The sequence below is a fragment of the Nycticebus coucang genome, chromosome 16 (genome assembly GCF_027406575.1).
Source record: "Nycticebus coucang isolate mNycCou1 chromosome 16, mNycCou1.pri, whole genome shotgun sequence".
NCBI classification, from domain to species: Eukaryota; Metazoa; Chordata; class Mammalia; order Primates; family Lorisidae; genus Nycticebus; species Nycticebus coucang.
The window spans coordinates 75,270,242-75,292,979 of NC_069795.1; the positions used below are offsets into that span (position 1 = coordinate 75,270,242).

At 41.6% G+C, this 22,738-nt stretch overlaps 1 protein-coding gene and 1 pseudogene across 1 annotated transcript in view; both read right to left on the reverse strand.

Annotated features, from left to right (window-relative positions):
• Positions 1 to 2,684: 2,684 nt before the first annotated feature.
• SNX4 (sorting nexin 4) overlaps positions 2,685 to 22,738 on the reverse strand; it is an 89,467-nt gene continuing 69,413 nt past the window's right edge. Inside the window, exons 10-14 of the mRNA XM_053564503.1 lie at positions 22,581 to 22,670; positions 19,604 to 19,703; positions 15,429 to 15,574; positions 11,097 to 11,211; positions 2,685 to 3,982 (exon numbers count right to left, since the gene is read on the reverse strand). Coding sequence (XP_053420478.1) covers positions 3,935 to 3,982; positions 11,097 to 11,211; positions 15,429 to 15,574; positions 19,604 to 19,703; positions 22,581 to 22,670 — 499 coding nt within the window. The 3' untranslated portion in view covers positions 2,685 to 3,934. The remainder of the gene's footprint in view (positions 3,983 to 11,096; positions 11,212 to 15,428; positions 15,575 to 19,603; positions 19,704 to 22,580; positions 22,671 to 22,738) is intronic.
• Positions 9,339 to 9,464, reverse strand: LOC128568352 (uncharacterized; annotated as a pseudogene).

Below are 22,738 nucleotides of genomic sequence, written 5' to 3' on the forward strand. Positions count from 1 at the left end.
CAACTCTTGGGCTTACGCGATTCTCTTGCCTTAGCCTCCCGAGAAGCTGGGACTACAGGCGCCCACCACAACGCCCAGCTATTTTTTTGTTGCAGTTTGGCCGGGGCTGGGTTTGAACCCGTCACCCGCGGCATATGGGGCCAGTGCTCTACTCACTGAGCCACAGGCGTCGCCCGGGAAAGACTTTATGAAGACAACTTCCATGGCAATCACAACAACAACAAAAATAAACAAATGGGACTTAGTTAAGCTGAAAAGCTTCTGCACAACTAAAGACACAACAATTAAAGCAAATAGACACCTTCAGAATGGGAAAAGATATTTGCATGTTATGAATTAGATAAAGGCTTGATCACTAGAATCTACGGAAAACTCAAATTAATCAATAAAAAGGGGTGGCGCCTGTGGCTCAAGGAGTAGGGCGCCGGTCCCATATGCCGGAGGTGGCAGGTTCAAACCTAGCCCCGGCCAAAAACAAAAACAAACAAACAAAAAAAATTAATCAATAAAAAAAGAGCAAACCATCTTATTTATCCCTGGGCAAGAGACCTGAACAGAACCTTTTCTGATGAAGATAGAATGGGCAACAAACGTATGGGAAATGCTCATCGTCCCTGATCGTTAGAAAAATACAAATCAAAACCACCCTAACACAGCACCTAACCCCAGTGAGAACAGCCCACATCACAAAGTTACAGATGCTGGCATGGATGTGGAAAGAGGGAACACTTTTACATTGTTGGTAGGACTACAAACTAATATAGTCTCTTTATTTGGGTGGCGCCTGTGGCTCAGCGGGTAGGGCGCCGGTCCCATATGCCGGAGGTGGTGGGTTCAAACCCAGCCCCGGCCAAATTAAAAAAAAAAAAAAAAAAAAAAAGAGTGTTAAATAAAAAAAAAAAAAAAAAAAAAAAGAGTGTTAAACTAATATAGTCTCTTTATTTATTTATTTTTTGAGACAGAGTCTCAAACCGTCACCCTGCATAGAGTGCCATGGCATCACACCTCAAACTCTTTTGGGCTTAAACAATTCTCTTGCCTCAACCTCCCAAGTAGCTGGGACTACAGGCGCCCACCACAATGCCTGGCTATTTTGTTGTTGTTGTTGTCGTTGTCATTGTTGTTTAGCTGGCCCAGGCTGGGTTCAAACCCGCCAGCCTCGGTGTATGTGGCTGGCGCTCTACCCACTGAACCACAGGTGCCGCCCAATATAGTCTCTTTAATAAGAAGTATGAAGAATCCTCAAAGAACTCAAAATAGACCTTCCATTTTATCCCACAATCCCATTACTAGACATCTATACAGAAGAAAAGAAAATTATTTTATTACAAGGACATTTGCACTACATTGTTTATCGCAGTTCAATTTATAATTGCCAAGATATGGAAACAACCTAAATGCTCATCAACCTACGAATGGATTAATAAACTGTGGTATACGTATATCATTGAATACTACTTAGCCATAAAAAAGATGGAAATTTTACATCTTTTATATTAACCTGAATGCAGCGGAAATACATTTTTCTTAGTAAAGTACCACAAGAATGGAAAAGCAAATATCAAATGTACTCAATACTAATACCCTGTTTCCCCGAAAATAAGACAGTGTCTTATTTTAAGGTGTGCTCCCAAAGATGAGCTAGGTCTTATTTTCAGGGGACGTCTTATCTTTCCTATAAGTAGGTCTTATTTTTGGAGGATGTCTTATTTTCAGGGAAACAGGCTATGAAGCCAGTAAACACTCTAATACAAGTCCATACAAGAGAAAAACTCAATTCAATCCTAGTTGGGGTTAGGAGAAAGAGGGAGGGAGGAGAGAGGAGAAGGGAAGAGAATTGGTATGGTATGCTCCCACTTAACGGGCACAATGGAAGGAAGGGTCTATGGCACTCCTTCTGGGTGCGGGACACAGCCATACCAGGGACTTTACCTAACAGATGCAAACATTATAACCTAATTGTACCCTCACAATAATCTGAAATTAAAAAAAAAAAGATCATAGTTAACAATAGCCTTCTTAAGTCCACTAATAGAAAAAAAGTAAACACAATTTACACTTAGTCTAAAGTTAGTTTTGAGAAGACTTATGATTTTTAAATGCCAAGTAGAAAAGTGTATTATCTCATTTGTCAAGATGAAATTTATATCCATACAGATGGCTTTTGCTTCAACCAATTTTATCTTTTCTAATACTCCAGTCAAATTTTAAATATCGTATCTCATTTCAGAATCTTTTGTTGTTGTTGTTATTTGTTTTGTTTTTGAGACAGTCTCATTCTGTCACCCTCAGTAGAGTGTGATGGCATCATAGCTCATAGCAACCTGGAACTCTTGTGTCAGCCTACCCAAGTAGCTGGGACTACACATGTCTGCCACAGCGCCTGGCTAATTTTTTGTATTTTTAGTAGAGAAGTGGTCTCACTCTTGCTCAGGCTGGTTTCAAACGCCTGAGCTCAGGTGATCTGCCCTTCTGTGCCTCCCAGAATGCTAGGATTACACGTGTGAGCCACCATCCCCAGCAAGCATCTTATTTTTTAAAAAACCAACATTTTGGTAGAAGACAAATTCATATAATTAAACACTTTAAAACAATATAGCATGTATGATTTTCTCACAGAGCATCAGATATTAATGTGTATGAATTACCTTGCTAAAATAACAAAAATCATCTGAAAATCATCATAATACTTCATATATTTATTGTATAAGTTTGGCAAACAGCACAAAAATCCAGCAACATTTTTTTTTTTTTTTTTTTTGTGGTTTTTGGCCGGGGCTGTGTTTGAACCCGCCACCTCCGGCATATGGGACCGGTGCCCTACTCCTTGAGCCACAGGCGCCGCCCAAATCCAGCAACATTTTAAACATGTATAAAAGTCAAATGCTAAACAGTACCAGAGGTTTTTTTGTTTTTCTTTTAACATCATTAGAAATAATGAGTACACATTTAAGATTCTGCAAGCTAGCAAAACGAGGATGCCTGGCTTCTGAACATATACCACAAAAACACACATAGAAAAACAATATAATTTATCTTTACAAGAATTACAGCCGAGCAATAAAAAAGGATGTTGATGAAGATACCAACACATATGTTTACTACATGTATCTTATACACTGAAATGCTACATCTTGTACCCTGAAATGCCATGTGTAGAGAGCCAAGCAGAGTAAATTTAGGCTCATCACTGAGGTTAAGAATTATCTGAGAAGAATTTAATTCTTACACGTAACACAGCCCGCTAAAACCTTCTATCTATAGCCATGACTAGATCATAACAATGTATTCCACTACATTCCGCTGTCTGAGAAGTTGAGTCTTCTCGGTTGGCAGTATAAAATTTCTAACCTGTATCAAAATTCTGGTAAAACACAAATCGAAGGCATTTTCTAGTGTATGCAAATGTTACAAGGGGCCTCAATGAATGTGGAAGAAAATCTTAGATTTTTCACTGTAAGTTTCTGCTGAGCTTTGTCAAACCAAATAGCTCAACTATAAGGCAAGAGAAAACAAGCCCCTATAACAGATTAGTGTATCTATCAGGAAGATAAAGAAATTCAATCTTAAGGAAAAATTCTCTACATTAGTAGATCTGGAACAGTTGGCACTGAAACAAACATCTAGAAATTAACCAACATATTGAGATTCAGTCATTGGTTCAGAAGCCTAACAAAAAAATCTGTTGGCATATATTAATAAAAAATTAATTTTTTTGGAATCAGCACCAGTCCCCAAAACCTCAAATTATAATATTTATTCTTCATTAAAATACATCCTTTTTGTGCTATATTAACACAACTACAATTAGGTTAAAGAAAGCTAAATTTATCCAACTTATTGTATATATAGTGGGTAGCAACTTGAATTTCTTTTATTTACTTGTGCTTCTGTTTTGGGGCACTTTGATTGAAGAGAAATTCATTTCACAGGATTACATCTTGCTAAAGCATTCTTTAGCATTGGTCCAAACTTGAATGCCCTAAAAAAAAGAAAAAAAAGATTCTGGGAGGAATCTGCAAACCTAAATATTTGGCTTAATAGTATGATAAGTTTTGCTTTTTGGAATTACTAACAAGTCCAGCAAATATGACACTATTTCAAAAAATAGCCAATATAAACAAATGTCTAATGCCTCTAAAAAGAATAAGACAATCTCTTATATGACCTTATCTTCAAAATGGAGAAAGAATGGGACAATTTGTTGGAAAATTGAGTTTTCAAGGTTCGTATCATAAACTCATTTATTCATATCACACACTCATGTCTATTTGTAAACTAAACAAGTTTTCAGTCAGTTTTTCAATGTAATATATGAAACAAAAACTTCCCTAACAAATATAAATCGAAATTATTAGTCTAATAATTAAAGTTCTGAAAAAAAATACTTTTGCAGTAAATTATCAAATCCCTCTTAGCAGACCTGGCAGTCTACTCAGCACAGGGCTATAGATGGCCTAATATGCTTAGACAAAAATGCGTGTTTGTAAAGATGATGTTAACACTAAAACCTAAAGAAGTGGTAAAAACAAAGGTATTTTTTCAATAAACAATATATGTATTCTCCAATAACAGCAAAGTTATGCAGAAGAAACTTTTTCTTTAATACATAAGCCTTAAAATGTGTAAATATTTAGCAAGGCCTTAAACAAGTTTTGCAAGAATCTTCTTCCTTCCTCCCTGATGGGATACACAAAACAGATAAATAAAAACCCAAAATCTGGCTGGATACGGTAGCTCACACGTAATCCTAGCACTCTGGAAGGCCAAGATGGGAGGATTACTTGAACTCAGCAGTTCAAAACCAGCCTGAGGAAGAACGAGACCCTGTCGCTACTAAAAATAGAGAGAGAGAGAGAGAGAGAAAAAAAAGGGTGTTGTGGAGGGTTTCTGCACTCCAAAAGCTGAGGCAGGAGGATCACTTGAACCTAGGAGTCTGAGGTTGCTGTAAGCAAGGCTGACGCAACAGCACTCAACGAAACAAAACAAAACAAAACTCCTTTAAAATGCTTCCAATCAGATAGATAAAGCAGAAACTAAGGGAGGGTCCACTGTTAGAGTACGATCTTACATACTGACATCTGGAGTCCACAAGACATCAAATGGAAAAGCAAAAACTACACAATGGCTCATAAAATGCAGTCTATTTTTGTGGAGAGGAGGAAAGTACATATTTTATAATTGACAGCATAATTAAAAAATTCTGGAAGGATAGACATGAAGGTATAACACTGGTGAGTTTTTAAAAAGGAATTTTAAGGAAGAGGGGGAGAATTTCGATTTAATACAGTTCTGGATTATTAGGGATTTTTGCAATAAGCATATGTGCTATTTTTATAACTAATTTTTTAGTCTACAAAGACAAAATAGCTTAAAAAACAATTATTTTTGAAATCTTCAGCTTAGGGGTGGCGCCTGTGGCTCAGTCAGTAAGGCGCCGGCCCCATATACCGAGGGTGGCAGGTTCAAACCCGGCCCCGGCTGAACTGCAACCAAAAAATAGCTGGGCGTTGTGGCGGGCGCCTGTAGTCCCAGCTGCTCGGGAGGCTGAGGCAGGAGAATCGCTCAAGCCCAGGAGTTGGAGGTTGCTGTGAGCTGTGTGATGCCACAGCACTCTATGGAGGGCAATAAAGTGAAACTCTGTCTCTATGAAAAAAAAAAAAAAAGAGGGTGGCGCCTGTGGCTCAGTCGGTAGGGCGCCGGCCCCATATACTGAAGGGTGGCGGGTTCAAACCCGGCCCCGGCCAAAACTGCAACCAAAAAATAGCTGGGCATTGTGGCGGGCGCCTGTAGTCCCAGCTGCTCAGGAGGCTGAGGCAGGAGAATTGCTTAAGCCCAGGAGTTGGAGGTTGCTGTGAGCTGTGTGATGCCACAGCACTCTACCGAGGGCCATAAAGTGAGACTGTCTCTACAAAAAAAAAAAAAAAAAAGAAATCCCCAGCTTATTTGACTCATTAAATTAGACCATTCACTATCAAAAAATCTGAATAAAAAATATATGGAAGTGCTATTTGCTTTTTAAAATACTGATTTAAGTTTTTTGCTTTGCTTTATTACTACTACAATTTAGTCGTCCGATTATACTCAATGAACACTTTGATTATATTCAATTAACAATCTGAAGCTGACATTATAACAAAGCATAAAAGTTAATACACAAGTAAAATATACAAACTATTTATATTTATTCAATATATCCATATTTATTGAAGAAAAACTGATGTTACCCTTGACTCTGGCACTTGATTTTAAGTATCTAAAGAAAATCACACTGTAGAATTTCAAATAAAAAAATCTGCTCCATTTAGGCAAGAAAATAGAACATCAAATTTTTTTTGTTGTTGTTGCAGTTTTTGGCCGGGGCCGGGTTTGAACCCACCAACTCTGGTATATGGGGTTGGCGCCCTACTCCTTGAGCCACAGGCGCTGCCCATAAACGTTAAATTTTTTTTAATCTTTTTTTTTTTTTTGGTTATTGGCTGGGGCTGGGTTTGAACCCGCCACCTCTGGCATATGGGACTGGCGCCCTACTCCTTGAGCCACAGGCACCGCCCATGAACGTCAAATTTTATAGTACCATTCTTGCGAAATAAGGTGGGGAGTCAGGTGCAGTGGCTCATGCCTGTAATCCTAGCACTCTGGGAGGCTGAGGTGCAGAAATTGCTTGAGCTCATGAGTTCAAGACCATCCTGAGCAAGAGTGAGACCCCAATTTCTTTCTTTCTTTTTTTTTTTTTTTTGACACCCCAATTACTACTAAACACAGAAAAATCTAGCTGGGCAGGTGTCTGCAGTCCCAGATACTGGGGAGGCTGAGGCAAAAGGATTGCTTGAACCCAAGAGTTTGAGGTTGCTTTGGGCTGTAATGCCATGGCACTCTACCAATGGCAATAGAGTGAGACTAAAAAAAAAAAAAAAAATAGGGCAGAGCCTATAGCTCAGAGGTTAGAGTGCTGGCCACATACACTGAGGCTGGTGGGTTTGAACTTGGCCTGGGCCAGCTAAAACAACAACAACAAAAAATAGCTGGACATTCTGGCAGGCACCTGTAGTCCCAGCTACTTGGGAGGCTAAGGCAAGAGAATTGCTTAAGCCCAAGAGTTGGAGATTGCTGTGAGCTGTGACACCACAGCACGCTACCCAGGGTGACGGCTTGAGACTCTGTCTTTAAATAAATAAATAAAGTGGAGAGCAAAGTCCTTTTAGCTAGGGTGGCACCTGTAGCTCAGTGAGCAGGGCACCGGCCCCATATACCGATGGTGGAGAGTTCAAACCCAGCCCCGGCCAAACTGCAACAAAAAAAATAGCCACGCGTTGTGGCAGGCACCTGTAGTCCCAGCTACTGGGGAGGCTGAGGCAAGAAAATCGCCTAAACCCAGGAGTTGGAGGTTGCTGTGAGCTGTGATGTCATAGCACTCTACCAAGGGTGATAAAGTGAGACTCTGTCTCTAAAAAAAAGTCCTTTTAGCTATAATATAAAAGGTCATGCATGTTATTTTGGAAAAGAAGTAAATGAGAAATCACAGAGCTTATTAATGAGTCTTCCACAGGAAAAACAAAAACAAAAAACTCTAAAAATCTTTCATATCTGATCTTTCAGAATTCTGGATGTTAAAAACATTCGAGGTGAGGGGTGGCGCCTGTGGCTCAGTCGGTAGAACGCCGGCCCCATATACCGAGGGTGGTGGGTTTGGGCCCGGCCCCGGCCAAACTGCAACCAAAAAAAATAGCCGGGCGTTGTGGCGGGCGCCTGTGGTCCCAGCTGCTCGGGAGGCTGAGGCAAGAGAATCGCCTAAGCCCAGGAGTTGGAGGTTGCTGTGAGCTGTGTGAGACCACGGCACTCTACTGAGGGCCATAAAGTGAGACTCTGTCTTTACAAAAAAAAAACATTAGAGGTGAGTATGGTGGCTCACACATGTAATCCTAGCACTATTGGGAGGCCCAGGTAGGAGGATCATTTGAGCTCAGGAATTCAAAACCAGCCTGAGTAAGAGCAATACCTGTCTCTACTAAATATAGAAAAACAAGCTGGGCGTTGTGGCGGGCACCTGTAATCCCAGCTACTCGGGAGGCTGAGGCAAGAGGATTGCTTAAGCCCAAGTTGTGAGCTATGATGACACCAGGGTGACAGAGTGGAACTCTGTATCAAAAAACCAAAACAAAACAAGTTAGATTAGAAAAGAACTAGAAATGTCCAGCACCCAGGAGCAGGCCAAGAGGACTGAAAGGAAGTCACACTCAAACTTCAGGGCCTGAAGATTCACCAGTCATAATTTTAACTTCTTTTATATGATCCCAAAAATCTACATAATGTAACTTATAATTTACTGAGGCGTAAATATGAATTTACAAAAGTCAAAAGGAGCACACTTAACTAGTGAATGAGTCTGGTATCTAGTTTTGAAATATCTCTACTCTCTACAGTTAATATTGGTGATACAAATGAAAAGGTAAAGGAAAGCGACAGCTCTTGCCAAAAAAAAAAAACTTTTGGATAAATTAAAGGAAAAGAATTATCTATGTGTTTATAGAAATATGATTTTCCCTCTAAGGAGGTCTTCATAAATATAGGAATTGATCTTAATGTAATTTTTTTTTTTTTTTTTTTTTGAGAGAGTCTTACTTTGTTGTCCTTGGTAGAATGTCATAGCATCACAGCTCACAACAACCTCCAACTCTTGAAGGCTCAAGCGATTCTCTTGCCTCAGAATCCCAAGTAGCTGGGGACTACAGGTGCCCACCACAACTCCCAGCTATTTTTAGAGACAGAGTGTCACTCTTGCTCAGGCTGGTCTCAAACCTGTGAATTCAGGGCAATCTACCTGCCTCCCAGAGGGCTAGGAATACAGGCATGAGTCACTGCACTTGGCCGTTATTATGTAATTTACTTGACATTAATGCATGTTAAATTGCTTGATAAATTGTGATATGCTATGACAAGTGAGAAAGCACTGTCACTGACAGTCATATCAACAGGTGTCAAGTTATTAAAAGAAGGTAAGGAATGGTTTCTATTTGGTTCTTTCTATTATTGTTGCTTTTTTAAGAGACAGGGTCTAACTTTGTTGGCCAGACTGGAGTGCAATCATAGCTCACTGTAACCTTAAATTTGTAGGTTCAAGTGATCCCCTACCTCAGCCTTCCAACTAGCTAGAATTAAAGACACAAGCACCACACCTGGTTAATTTTTTTTTTTTTTTTTTTTTGTAGCGATGGGTCTTGCTATATTGCTTAGGTTGGTCTCAAACTCCATGTCTTTAGCAACCCTCCTGCCTCTGCATCCTGTATTTTGTTACTTTTTTTCTCCTTTATTCTCTCCTTTATTCTCTCTTTTGATGCTCTCTGCTTCAGAGAGCATCAAAAATTGCAAATGCCTACTGTATAGCAATTGGGGAAGTTTTCAATTAGTAGTAATTATGCCTTAGAAAAACCACATTGGCTATGATACTGCGACTATGCAAAGCTCCATATTTTGTTCTTAACAGAGCATTTTAGAAAGACTTCGGCCATCATCAAATCATTCTTTTTAACCTTACTTATTTATTTATATTTATTTATTTTTGAGACAGAGTCTCACTATGTGATCTCTCATTTATTTCTTTTCCAAAATAACATGCACGACCTTTTATATTATAGCTCAAAGGACTTTGCTCTCCACTTTATTTAGAGACAGAGTCTCAAGCCGTCACCCTGGGTAGAGTGCTGTGGTGTCACAGCTCACAGCAACCTCAAACTCTTGGGCTCAAGCCATTCTCTTGCCTCAGCCTCCCAAGTAGCTGGGACTACAGCTACCCGCTACAACACCCGGCCATTTTTTATTGCGGTTGTCGCTGTTTAGCTGGCCTGGGCCAGGTTCGAACTCACCACCCTCGGTGTACATGGCTGACACTGTAACCACTATGCTACGGGCACCAAGCCTATTTATTTTTTTGAGACAGAGTCTCACTCAGTTGCTCTGCAGTTGAATGCTATGGCATTATTGCTCACAGCAACCTCAAACTCTTGGGCTCAAGCCACCCTCTTGTCTCAGCCTCCTGACTAGCTGGGATTACCGCTAGTTTTAGAGATAGAGTCTCACTTTATGGCCCTCGGTAAAATGCCGTGGCCTCACACAGCTCACAGCAACCTCCAACTCCTGGGCTTAAGCGATTCTCTTGCCTCAGCCTCCCAAGTAGCTGGGACTACAGGCGCCTGCCACAACGCCCGGCTATTTTTTGGTTGCAGTTTGGCCAGGGCCGGTTTGAACCCGCCACCCTCGGTATATGGGGCCAGCGCCTTACCAACTGAGCCACAGGCGCCGCCCGCACAGGCTAGTCTTGAACTTGTGAGCTCAAGCAATCCACCTGCCTCGGCCTCCTAGTGTGCTAGTATTACAAAAATGGCCTTTAGAATAAACTTTAATGTTCATATCTTTCACTATGGATATCAGCATTCAGAAGGATAAATCAACAAACCACATCATAACCAAATAATGAGTTACTTTCACAAACAATGATTAAGTTATTTTCCAATTAAAGCATACACTGGGGATGGTATTTTACTGTCCTAAGAACATCACATAATCAAAATAATGTTGGTATCTATTTTCAAATATAAGTCATAAATGAGAGATACAAATTTGGAACTTCAGATGGAGTAGAGACTTAGTAGGTGACATTTTGGTTGTAACATTTCTTTCAAAATTAAGTAGAGAAATTGGAAATGTTTTAGAAGGGAAGAACATGAAAGTGAAATGAAAATCTTTTGGTTTTTTTTCTTTTTTTGAAACAGAGTCTCACTATGTCACCCTGGGTAGAGCGCTATGGCCTCACAGCTTATAGCAACCTCAGACTCTTGGCTTAAGGGATTCTCTTGCCTCAGCCTCCCAAGTAGATGGGACTACAGGCGCCTGCCACAACACCCAGCTATTCATTTTTTTGGTTGTAGTTGTCATTGGTGTTTGGCAGGTTTGTGCTGGATTTGAACCCGCCAGCTCCGGTATATGTGGCTGGCACCCTAGCCGCTTGAGCCACAGGCGCCAAGCCATCTTTTTGGTTTTCAAAGAAATTCATAAGCACTTCTACATATACCTGAATCTTCAGTGAAACCAAAACCTACCTTTTTGCACATACTGATCTGCATGACTGCATAGCTTATGAGGGCCTCCTTTAAATCACGGTTCTTTTGTTCTTTGAAGCGTTCAATATCAGCCCATGCATTTTTCACAAATTCTCTGAAATAAAAGGTATAGTCATTATTATTCTTATTAAATAAACTGTATATTATAAATTCAACTAATCAGTTCTTGTTTGAGTTGGTTTTTAACTGTCTATATAGAGGGAAAAAAGCTACTGCTGTATAAGATAGTTCTGTTTTTTCTACCCCTGACAGGTACATTGCACAAGGGGCATATTAAATATGCCCCCCCTCCAAGTGAGGGGCATATTTATAACATTGACTTGAACTGTACAAAAGTAATCATGTAAGCAAAGCTTTTGTACCCCGATAATATTCTGACATTTAAAAATATTGTAATGAGGGGGAAAAAGCCAAGAGTCATACATTCTTCTACATTTTAATACTTGACATTTTTTGCCACAAGAATTCTACCTTCAAATTATTAATATAAAAGTGATGTAGAGGCTGGGTGTGGTGGCTCATGCCTGTAATCCTAGCATTCTGGGGGGGCTGAGATAGGTGGATTGCCTAAGCTCAGGAGTTCAAGACCAGCCTGAGCCAGCGCGAGACCTGTCTCTAAAAATAGCTGGGCGCTGTGGTAGGCATCTATAGCCCCAGCTACTTGGGAGGTGGAGGCAAGAGAATCACTTGAGCCCAAGAGTTTGAGGTTGCTGAGAGCCATGACATCACAGTACTCTACTGAGGGCAACAAAGACTCAGTCTCAAAAAAATAAAAAATAGATAAAAAAAAAAAAAACTGATGTAGATGACTCTTTAAACCAGCTCAAAAGCCTAACAGATGCCAAAATGCAATGTTTTCCTGGGACTATTGTAAAATACTCTTCTGACAAAATAGAGTACAAATCACAGTTAGCATGTTCTTCCTTTAAATGACAACCAGAGTCTTAAACATTCTGAAAGGCATATTTTAAAAAATTCTATTCTTGAAAGTTTACTTTGCATTATTTGGTGCCATCACTTCTAAATATTAATAAAACAACCTCAAAATCAAGAATATACTCTTGATCTGTCTTGTTCTATTCACTGACTGTCATATGAACACAATAATAAGGGAAAACGCACCAAACCTCAATAGCAGATTACTAAGAAATTGATTTATAGAAATATTTATGGGGCTTGGGGCCCACAGCTCAGTGGTTAGGGTGCCGGCCACATACACTGGGGCTGGCCAGTTCAAATCTGGCCCGGGGCCTGCTAAAAACAATGTGACAACTACAAACAAAAAATATAGCTGGGCGTTGTGGTGGGTGCTTGTAGTCCCAGCTACTCAGGAAGCTGAGACAAGAGAATCACTTAAGCCCAAAAGTTTGAGGTTGCTGTACGTTAATACCGAGGGTGACATAGTGAGACTATGTCTCAAAAGAAAAAAAAAAAAGAAATATTTATGGAATAATTACACTCTAAGCCATATGCCAGGCACGGGGACATTAAAACCCTTTCCCATCCATATGATTTTCCCATTCCCCTCCAATGTCTGAAGCTTTCCAACAAGGTTATTTTGGTTACATTTGTTTACCCACTCAGCTTATGAGCAATGAGAGGAACAGAAATTCAAGAATTTCTTGAATTTGAACTTGAATTTGAAGCATTCAGTATCAGATGATGTCAGAAGACCACCATCTCTGACACTAGAGGAAAGGTTACATGGGAAGATGAATTTTATAATGAAAATGAAAAAAAAAATCAATGAAAGATTGCATTGCTAGAAGAAATGAGAAAGGCAGAAGGAGAAAAATCATGTTCTATTGTGAGACATGTAACAGGAAGTCTGGACTGTATCCTGGAGATTGCTTCAAGATGTATCGCACTCTGGGCGGTGCCTATGGCTCAGTGGGTAGGGTGCTGGCCCCATATACCAAGGGTGGTGGGTTCAAATCTGGCCCCGGCCAAACTGTAACAAAAAATAGCTAGGCGTTTGTGGCGGGGTGCCTGTGGTCCCAGCTACTCGGGAGGCTGAGGCAAGAGAATACCCTAAGCCCAGGAGCTGGAGGTTCTGTGAGCTGTGTGATGCCATAGCACTCTACCAAGGGCGATAAAGTGAGACTCTGTCTCTACAAAAAAAAAAAAAAGTATCACACTCTAAAGAAACAAAAACACGGGGCGGCGCCTGTGGCTCAGTCGTTAAGGCGCCGGCCCCATATGCCGAGGGTGGCGGGTTCAAACCCGGCCCCGGCCGAACTGCAACAAAAAAATAGCCGGGCGTTGTGGCGGGCACCTGTAGTCCCAGCTGCTCGGGAGGCTGAGGCAAGAGAATCGCTTAAGCCCAGGAGCTGCAGGTTGCTGTGAGCTGTGTGAGGCCACGGCACTCTACTGAGGGCCATAAAGTGAGACTCTGTCTCTACAAAAAAAAAAAAAAAAGAAACAAAAACACGGGCGGTGCCTGTGGCTCAGTGAGTAGGGCGCCGGCCCCATATGCCGAGGGTGGTGGGTTCAAGCCCAGCCTCAACCAAACTGCAACATAAAATAGCTGGGTGTTGTGGCGGGTGCCTGTAATCCCGGCTGCTTGGGAGGCTGAGGCAAGAGGATTGCCTAGGCCCAGAAGCAGGAGGTTGCTGTGAGCTGTGTGACGCCATGGCACTCTAGTGAGGGCGATAAAGTGAGACTCTGTCTCTAAAAAAAAAAAGAAAAAGAAACAAAAACACTTTATTTTATGTAACCTAAAATAGATAATAAAATCACCGTGTGAGTTCATATTTATGCTTTTCTCTTTTAAAACCATAGGATAATTACAAGTAATCCACCAATCTCTTTCCTGCCCAAAATAAATAATAGCTGGGGGGCGGCACCTGTGGCTCAGTGAGTAGGGTGCCGGCCCCATATACCGAGGGTGGTGGGTTCAAACCCAGCCCCAGCCAAATTGCAACAAAAAAATAGCCGGCGTTGTGGCAGACGCCTGTAGTCCCAGCTATTTGGGAGGCTGAGGCAAGAGAATCACCTAAACCCAGGAGTTGGTGGTTGCTGTGAGCTGTGATGCCATAGCACTCTACCGAGGGTGATAAAGTGAAACCCTGTCTCTAAAAAAAAAATAATAATAGCTGGGAGTATTTGGGTGGCAGAAAAGTTGGTTTGGAAAGGGTAAGATGAAAGAGACAGTCACCGACTTTGCAGGGCTATTAGCCTGTGAGAGTCACACAGAACAGACACCAAACACAAATGTCAAGTTGCAGTGCAAAGAACTGAGTGCTGTGATGGCCTGACAGGCTGAGAGAGGGCTTCACAGTGAAGTGACACTTGAATCCTGAAGGATGGATGGGCTTCGGTTAAATGACAGAGAAGAGCAGAGGGATTGCGCAAAGCACAGACATCATGGAAAGCGCAAGAAAATAATATTACAAAGCTGATCTCTTCTTCCTCTTTCCCCTATTCCGAAACAACTGTTTTTATAATATGATTTTTTTTTTTTTTGTTATTGGCCGGGGCTGGGTTTGAACCCGCCACCTCTGGCATATGGGACCGGCACCCTACTCCTTGAGCCACAGGCGCCGCCCTATAATATGATTTTTGAAAACTCGAATTTCTTAGGATCGCATCACTGCATTTTAGAACAGGCTGTATCCAGGATGCTAATGAAGCTGGCTATTTTTTGGTTGCAGTTTGGCCGGGGCCGGGTTTGAACCCGTCACCCTCGGTATATGGGGCCGGCACCCCACCGACTGAGCCACAGGCGCCGCCCCTGGAATTTTTTTTAATTATTATTGTTTCAGGTTCATTTGAGGATATAGAGAATTAAGTTACAATGTTTGCATTTGTTAGGTAGAGTCCCTCTAATAATTGTGCCACCCCCTCCAAGAAGTGTGCCCTATACCCTAACATTGTGCCCATTAAGTGGGGGCACACCTGTCTCCCCCCTCCTCACCACTCCCTTGAAGCTGGAATTTTTTTTGTTTGTTCAGTGTTTTTTTTTTTGAGACAGTCTCATTTCGTCACCCTTGGTAGGGTGCCGTGGCATCACAGCTCACAGTAACCTCAAACTCTTAGGCTCAAGTGATTCTCATGCCTTAGCCTCCCGAGTAGTTGGAACTAGAGATGCCTGCCACAACGCCTGGCTATTTTTAGAGACGGGCTCTTGCTCTGGCTTAGGCTGGTCTCTAACTCGTGAACTGAGGCAATCCACCCACCTCGGCACCCCAGAGTGTTGGGATTATAAGCATGAGCCACACTGTGCCCATGAAGCTGGAAATTTTTATAAATAAAAATAATCTGCCACATAGTCTACAAGTCTAACTCTGTTAAGTATCTTAGCATGTTTACCTGCCTTCCAGATTTTTAGACTTTAGTTGTTGTTCTCCTTCGTTTATTTGTTCTTCTAGCACCTTTATTCTGGCCTCTCTCTGCTCTGGAGCTTCTTGACCGAAAAGCTTGGTAGTCATTCCTTTCAAAGAGAATGTTCTCACAGTCTAAAAGGAAATACAGGAATAGAGGAATGTATAAACAAAACATGGTATATACATACAATGGAATATTATTCGGCCTTAGAAAGGAAATTCGGCATATGCTGTACCACAGATGAACCTTGAGGACATTATGCTAAGTGAAATAAGCCAGTCACAGAAAGACAAATACTGTTAAGATTCCACTCATACGAGGTACCAGGAATAGTTAAATCATAGAGACAGAAAGCAGAAAAGTAGAATTAGTGGTTGCCAGGAAGGGAGGAGAGGGAAGGATGGATAGATGTTTAATGGGAAGAAATTTCGAGTTCTAGAGATTGGTTGTGCTATAGTGTGAATGCATTTAATACAGTCAGCTCTCTGTATCTGTGGGTTCCACATCCATGGATTCAAGAAGTGCAGGTTGAAAATACACGGAAATTAACAAAAAATAACAATACAACAGTGGCTCACACCTTTAGGCTGAGCACTCTAAGAGGATGAGGAGGGAATGCTTGAGCTCAGCAGTCTGAGACCAGCCTGAGCAAGAGAGAGACCCCATCTCTATTTTAAAAATAGAGAAATTAGCTGGGCTATGAGGCAGGCACTTGTAGTCCCAGCTGAGGCAGGAGGATTGCTTGAGACCAGGAGTCTGACGTTGCTGTGAACTATGCTGAGGCCATGGCACTCTAGTCTGGGTGGCCTTGTTCTGCCCCCGCCATAACCCCCCCCCCCCAAAGCCCAATACAATAAGAAATAATAGGGTGGCGCCTGTGGCTCAAGGAGTAGAGCGCCGGTCCCATATGCCGGAGGTGGCGGGTTCAAACCTAGCTCCGGCCAAAAACCAAAAAAAAAATAAAAAAGAAATAATATAAATATTAAAAGTACAGCATATCAACTATTAGCTAGTGCAGCATATCAACTACAGCATTTACACTGTATTAGGTACTGTAAGTAATCTAGAGATGATTTAAAGCATATAGGAGGGTATGTGTAGGTTATATGCAAACACTATGCCATTTTATGAAGTGTATCAGGGCCTAAACCATCTACAGATTTTAGTACCCATGGGGGTCCTATGAACAGTCCTCCACAGATACTGAGAGATGACTATCCAATGAACTGCAAACTTAAAAATGGTAAATTTTAGGTCTTGTATATTTTACCACACAAACACAAAAAAGGAAATAATGTGCAGGCAAAACGGCCATAAGCCTCACAAATAAGGCATTCCTGATATGATTTTAACACCGGAATAAATGGAATAGTCAAAAAGAGAAAAATTCTAACATGAACCACCACTCCTGGCCTCTGAGTTTCTTTTTTTTTTTTTTAATTAATTTATTTTTATTGTTAAGTCATAGCTGTGTACATTAGTGCAATCAAGGGGTACATTGTGCGGGTTTCATAAACAATTGAGTTTCTTTCTTTTTTTTTTTTGTAGAGACAGAGTCTCACTTTATGGCTCTCGGTAGAGTGCCCTGGCCTCACACAGCTCACAGCAACCTCCGGCTCCTGGGCTTAAGCGATTCTCTTGCCTCAGCCTCCCGAGTAGCTGGGACTACAGGTGCCCGCCATAGCACCCGGCTATTTTTTTGTTGCAGTTTGGCCGGGGCTGGGTTTGAACCCGCCACCCTCGGCATATGGGGCCAGCGCCCTACTCACTGAGGGCGCCCTCATTTCTTTTCTTATATGAGTGGTCATTATTTAAAAATTACTCTATGGGGGTGGCGCCTGTGGCTCAAGGAGTAGGGCGCCAGTCCCATATGCCGGAGGTGGCAGGTTCAAACCCAGCCCCGGCCAAAAAACAAAAAACAAAAAAAGAAATTACTCTATGGGCTAGGCGCCTGTGGCTCAAGCTGCTAAGATGCCAGCCACGTACACCTGAGTTGGCGGGTTCGAATCCAGCCTGGGCCCGCCAAACAATGACAACTGCAACCAAAAAATAACTGGGCGTTGTGGCGGGTGCCTGTAGTCCCAGCTACTTGGGAGGCGGAGGCAGGAGACTCGCTTGAGCCCAAGAGTTGAAGGTTGCTGTGAGCTGTGACGCCACAGCACTCTACCCAGGGTGACAGCTTGAGGCTCTGTCTCAAAAAAAAAAAAAAAAAAAAAAAATTACTCTATGAAGCAAAAAATAGATAAAATTCAACAGACATCTAGGGAAATAAACTAAGAAGTCACTTTTAAAATCTGCAGAATTCACACTGATACTTGGGCATCTATGAATAAAAGAGGATGCCTAAACCCAAGCATTGCAAGGCGGCCTCCAATTTCACTGCTTTAACATTTCCTCACTCTCTGGAGTTTACCTAGGAAAAGGTTTCCCCCATCACATGAAGGAGAAGAGAACCGAGCTCCCTGGAAATGGCCTGAGCACTTCCCCTGAATTTTATTTATTTATTTTTATTGTTTTTTAGACAGAGCCTCAAGCTATCGCCCTGGGTAGAGTGCCATAGCATTATAGCTCACAGCAACCTCCAACTCCTGGGATTAAGCGATTCTCTTGCCTCAGCCTCCCAAGTAGCTGGGACTACAGGTGCCCGCCACAACGCCCGGCTATTTTTTGGTTGTAGTTGTCATTGTTGTTTGGCAGGCCCGGGCTGGATTCGAACCCGCCAGTTCTGGTATATGTGGCTGGCGCCTTAGCCACTTGAGCTATAGGCGCTGAGCCCCTGAATTTTAAATATACATCAAGGACCTAGTCTACCCATGTCTCATTGTCACAGGTTTTCCCCACATTTATCTCTGATTTTTCACAAATGAAGCAAATGAATAATCCATGTGAAAAGCGCTTTTCAACCTATAGTGCTTGTTAAGTATGAAGTGACTGATAAATGGTGACACAGTCCCTGCTTTACTACTTCCAGGGTATGTCTCTCACCATGACAGCTAATTTATTTTAATGAAATAGCAGGACAACAGCAAAAAACTTACTATAAAAATGATCTAAGTATAAAGTAATCAGATATGGAATTTTCTCCACAACTACTAAGTATTAAAGGATAAAGTGCATGAAAAGCTTCTCGTTAGAAGAGATGCAATGATTCTAACTGGATAAGGATTTTTTTCCCTTGAGATAGGATCTCATTCATTGGTCAAGGCTAAAGTGCAGTGGTGTATTTGTAGCTCACTGCAACCTACAGCTCTTGGGCTCAAGCGATTCTCCTGCCTCAGCCTCCCAAGTAGCTAGGTCTGGCTGATTGCCATGGTTCACGCCTGTAATCCCCTTGAACTCAGGAGTTTGAGACCATTCTGAACAAGAGAGAGACCCTATCTCTACCAAAAATACAAAAATGATGTAGGTGTTGAGGTGCGGGCCTGTAGTCCCAGCTACTCGGGAAGCTGAGGCAGGAGGATCACTAGAACCCAGGAGTTTGAAGTTGCTGTGAATTAGGCTGACACCAGGGCACACTAGCTTAGGTAACAGAGTAAGACTCTAGTCTCAAAAAAAAAAAAAAGAAAGAAAGAAAGAAAGAAAAAGAAAGGTAGCTAGGACTGCAGGCTTGCACTACCACACTTGGCTAATTTCCTATTTTTTTCAGAGACAAGTTCCTGTTATGTTGTCCAGGCTGATCTCAAACTCCTGGCCTCAAGCAATACACCTGCTTCCACCTCCCAAAGTGCTAGGATTACATGCCCAGCTTTTCTAAATAAACTAAAATTTCTTTAACATACCTTACAAAATTAAATATGGCAAAAATCATTATTTTAGGATAGAGTAGAAAGCAAAAAAAAAAAAACAAAAACATTGTTTTAATCCCAAAGAATGATATTTTTTTCACTTTGACTTAGAAATTGGATGATACTCATTACACACAGCTATGTCAGCAAACATAGAATACTATACAATACATATACTATATGTATAATATACATAGTATACTATATGGTTTTAATGGCTTAAATCTTTTTATATCAATATACCAATCAAAGAAATATAAAGCCACTCACAAATTATCTCCTTATAAGGAACATACATCCTGAATATTGTAACTGCAACTGATTCCAAATAAAATCTGCTATAATAATACCAGACACCTAAAGAAAAATACTCACCCCAGTTGCCAGTTCCTCACACTGCTGCTTCTTGGATGCTAAGTCCTGAGCAGCCGTTTCCAAATCATACTGCATAAGTTCATGTTTCCTGCATACAGCCCTAGGGGTGAAAAATGTGCTGACATGTAACTTCTTTGGCTTCTCTTTTAACATGCCAAGACATTTTTTCAGGGATAGAGAGGAGGCATTCACAATGTCTTGCTAGGGCCAAAACTTGTGTGCTCAGAATTTTTGAGTTTAAAATGTCATTGACCTACCGACATTAAAAATTAAATCTAGGGCAGTGCCTGTGGCTCAAAGGGATAGGGTGCCAGTCCCATATGCTGGAGGTGGTGGGTTCAAACCCAGCCTCGGCCAAAAACCACAAAAAAAAAAAAAAAAAATAAATAAATAAATAAAATACAATGTCCCATCAATGTCCTAATTCCACACACATTTCTTAAAAAAAAAAAAAAAATTAAATCTAGCAGAACCTGAACATAACAATTTTATATAATTAAAACAGAAAAAGGTTATTTTCTATATTCTTGCTACATTTCTTTCAACAAATACATTATCACAAACATAAAAAATGTTTTCTATGGGCGGCGCCTGTGGCTCAGTGAGTAGGGCGCCGGCCCCATATGCCGAGGGTGGCGGGTTCAAACCCAGCCCCGGCCAAACTGCAACAAAAAATAGCCGGGCGTTGTGGCGGGCGCCTGTAGTCCCCGCTGCTCAGGAGGCTGAGGCAAGAGAATCGCGTAAGCCCAGGAGCTGGAGGTTGCTGTGAGCTGTGTGACGCCACGGCACTCTACCGAGGGCGGTACAGTGAGACTCTGTCTCTACAAAAAAAAAAAAAAAATGTTTTCTAACATAAGAACTAATGCTGCAAAATAGCCGGGCGCTGTGGCGGGCGCCTGTAGTCCCAGCTGCTCGGGAGGCTGAGGCAAGAGAATCGCGTAAGCCCAAGAGTTAGAGGTTGCTGTGAGCTGTGTGAGGCCACGGTACTCTACCTGAGGGCGGTACAGTGAGACTCTGTCTCTACAAAAAAAAAAAAAGAACTAATGCTGCAATCTTACATATTAACTGAGTATTCTTAGAAAGGATATCTCAAAGTTTACTTCTTTGTTATTCAGACATGTCCACATTAGTTTTTATAATCACAAAAGTAATCTGTTTATTGTAAAAAAAGAAAAGATTCTAATACAGAACTGCCCAAGTTAAAAGCCAAATTTCAAGAACCATCTCTCTTCACCAATCCTACTATCCAGACACAACCCATCATCTAGATACTACATATCCTCCCAGAACTTGGCTAGGCATTTACAAATACACGTGTCCACACCCTCCAAACGGTTCTACATCTGTTCTCATGTACCTAGAAAAACAGACCATCGACATCTTTCTTTCTTTTTTTTTTATTTTTTTGAGACAGAATCTCACTTTGTCGCTCTCTACAGAGTGTGGTGGTGTCACAGCTCATAGCAACCTCCAACTCCTGGGCTTAGGCAATTCTCTTGCCTCAGCCTTCTGAGTAGGTGGGACAACAGGCACCCACCACAATGCCTGGTTATTTTGTTGTTGTTGTTGCAGTTTGGCCAGGGCCGGGTTCAAACCCGCCATCCTCGGTAAAGCGGGCTGGTGCCCTACCCACTGAGCCACAGGTGCTGCCCATGGACATCTTTCCATGTTAACACACACTAATCTTTTTTATAATCTTTAAGAGCTACGCAGGATTCCATTGTATTCAGCAACTTTCTTGTGTATGGTGACTTAAAATACATTGATGAAACTTCCTACTGCTCAAAGCTCTAGTAGGAAAGAAGCTAACAATATGCAGATGTTTTTACACCAGTTACTTGACAGTTAAAGGAATACTGACTGCTCTTCTGTTTTCCTAACAGAAATCTAATACTGCTTTTCAAAATGGTGGGAAAACTGAGCAAATGCCACCTATTCTGGGAAAATAATTCATTTTTCTAAATTGATCATAAAAATATATGAACTTTGGGCGGCGCCTGTGGCTCCATGAGTAGGGCGCCGGCCCCATATGCCAAGGGTGGCGGGTTTGAACCCGGCCCGGGCCAAACTGCAACAAAAAAATAGCCGGGCATTGTGGTGGGCGCCTGTAGTCCCAGCTGCTCGGGAGGCTGAGGCAAGAGAATCGCGTAAGCCCAAGAGTTAGAGGTTGCTGTGAGCCGTGTGACGCCACGGCACTCTACCTGAGGGCGGTACAGTGAGACTCTGTCTCTACAAAAAAAAAAAAAAATATGAACTTTTTCTTAATCAAATAGGACTATTTGGCTCTGCAGGAGATGTCATAAACACAACACGAAGTCCTTGACATTAAGAGGTAATACAATACCGTCTACTGATAAGACATGCAGACATGGAAAAAAGTACAGGAAAAAAATGGCAATATACAACCTACTGACAGATACTAATACACACACTCTATTTGGCTTCCAATCTTCAAATTGGAAAAAGCAGAAAGGGGCGGCACCTGTGGCTCAGTGAATAGGGTGCCAGCCCCATATACCGAGGGTGGTGGGTTCAAACCCAGCCCCGGCCAAACTGCAACCAAAAAATAGCCGGGCATTGTGGCGGTCGCCTGTAGTCCCAGCTGCTTGGGAGGCTGAGGCCAGAGAATCGCATAAGCCCAAGAGTTAGAGGCTGCTGTGAGCCGTGTGACGTCATGGCACTCTACCCGAGGGCGGTACAATGAGACTCTGTCTCTACAAAAAAAAAAAAAAAAAGGAAAAAGCAGAAAGAATAACAGACAGATCTGATGCCTGCGACTGCCAAGTTTTGTCAATGTATTGTTTAAAGGACAGGCCTCATCTTTAATGTTTATGCCTAGCAATCTGCCACACAGAGGAATACAATGAGACCTTATTCGATTGCATATGAAAGATTAGATTCATTTAAAAAACACATCATTGTGAAGAAGAATGGTGATCAGCCACCTGGCTGCATCTGGAACTTTTATTGTACTTACCGCAGTGCTTCTGCATAAAAAAGATACTCCTTTAACTGATCTGCATAATGTTCTTCATCTTCCAAAATATCATCAATAGAAGATGCATACCTATTTAAAAAACACTATATAAATAGAGTACTAGTTGGGACACGAGTGTTCTAAAGAAGTACTATTCA